Source organism: Sipha flava, unplaced genomic scaffold, assembly GCF_003268045.1.
Source record: "Sipha flava isolate LNK unplaced genomic scaffold, YSA_version1 113_pilon_pilon, whole genome shotgun sequence".
Lineage (NCBI taxonomy): Eukaryota > Metazoa > Arthropoda > Insecta > Hemiptera > Aphididae > Sipha > Sipha flava.
In genome coordinates this window covers 775,470-776,629 of record NW_020271732.1, presented here as the reverse complement: position 1 = coordinate 776,629, position 1,160 = coordinate 775,470, and the positions used below count along the sequence as shown (strand labels likewise).

General features: G+C 64.7%; 1 protein-coding gene across 1 annotated transcript; it reads left to right on the top strand.

Annotated features, from left to right (window-relative positions):
• Positions 1 to 310: 310 nt before the first annotated feature.
• On the top strand, positions 311 to 913 carry LOC112690179 (doublesex- and mab-3-related transcription factor A2-like). Its single transcript, XM_025564130.1, has one exon. It carries the CDS (start codon positions 311 to 313, stop codon positions 911 to 913), a length of 603 nt encoding a protein of 200 aa, XP_025419915.1.
• Positions 914 to 1,160: the final 247 nt, after the last annotated feature.

Here is a 1,160-nt window from a genome sequence, read left to right as displayed (position 1 = left end):
GCGTAACACAGTGCGTTGGCCACCGGTTTTCATCGCCTCCCGTCCCGTGCACGAGCGCCGCCAGTGCTTCAGCGACCGCGACGTCGCGACGTGACCGCTGCGCGACCGTCCGTGTAACGAGCGCGCGCGCGCGCGCGCCCGGACGACGCTGTACGCAGACCGACCCGTCATCGGCGACGCGCGGCGGCCGGACGGCTGCGAGCGGGCCGGATCGCGTGGCCGGCGTTCGCGAACACCACTCGGCAGCCGGATCGGGCCGCGGTCCGGTGGCTGTGGCCGGATAGCGGGACGAACGAGAAAGCCGCGCGGGATGCCGGCCAGCAGACATCAGCAGCAGCAGCAGCAGCAGCAAGTGGTGACCTCGGCGGTCAAGGAGAAGCAGCGGCTGTGTACCAACTGCAAGAACCACGATCTGCGCAAGGTGTGGAAGAAGCACAAGCGGTATTGCAAGTTCCGAGACTGCACGTGCGCCAAGTGCACCAAGACGGCGGCCACGCGCAAAAATTGCGCGGAGCAGACGGCCAAGCGCCGGGCTCGGCAGGAAGATGAACAGCGCGAACAAGAGCTGCAGCTAAACCCCTCCAACTTCAAGGACGAGCGGGCCGTGCCGTACAACCCGGTACCGTCGACCGTGACCTCGGTGCCGCCGTTCCGCACGCCCTGCATCCTGGTCAGCGGTGGCGGCGGCTCCGTCCTCGGTGGCTCGGTCCTCGGCGGTGGTTCACCAATGAGCGTCATCAAGGAATCGCCGTTGCAGACGTCCTCGGACTACGACGATACGTCGTCCCTGGACCCCGGCGGTGGCAGCAGCACGTTCGCCGCGAACGACAGGGACGGAGCGAGCAGCGGGCACACCGGCGGTGGCATAGGATCGCTCCAATGCGTAGACATCGACGCAGGTAGGCAACGATAGTGTAGGCGCGCGAGCGCGAGTTACTTAACTCACGGGGTTCGCCGGTAAAAGGGATATGGGTACGATACAATACACGCGTGAAACGTGTTCAAACACGTCCGCGGCCGCCCCGACGGTCGCTTCACTTACGCCGTTCCGACGGTTTGTGATTACGCGTCCACCAACGGTTCCCGCGCAACAGACGCACGCGATTACGACTTCTTTAAGACTGCGGTTCGCTTCAGGTCACTTTTCGAAAAATTATGCC

Coding starts and splice junctions, on each gene's coding strand:
- LOC112690179 (XM_025564130.1), top strand. CDS start 311: ATGCCGGCCAGCAGACATCAGCAGCAGCAGCAGCAGCAGCAAGTGGTG.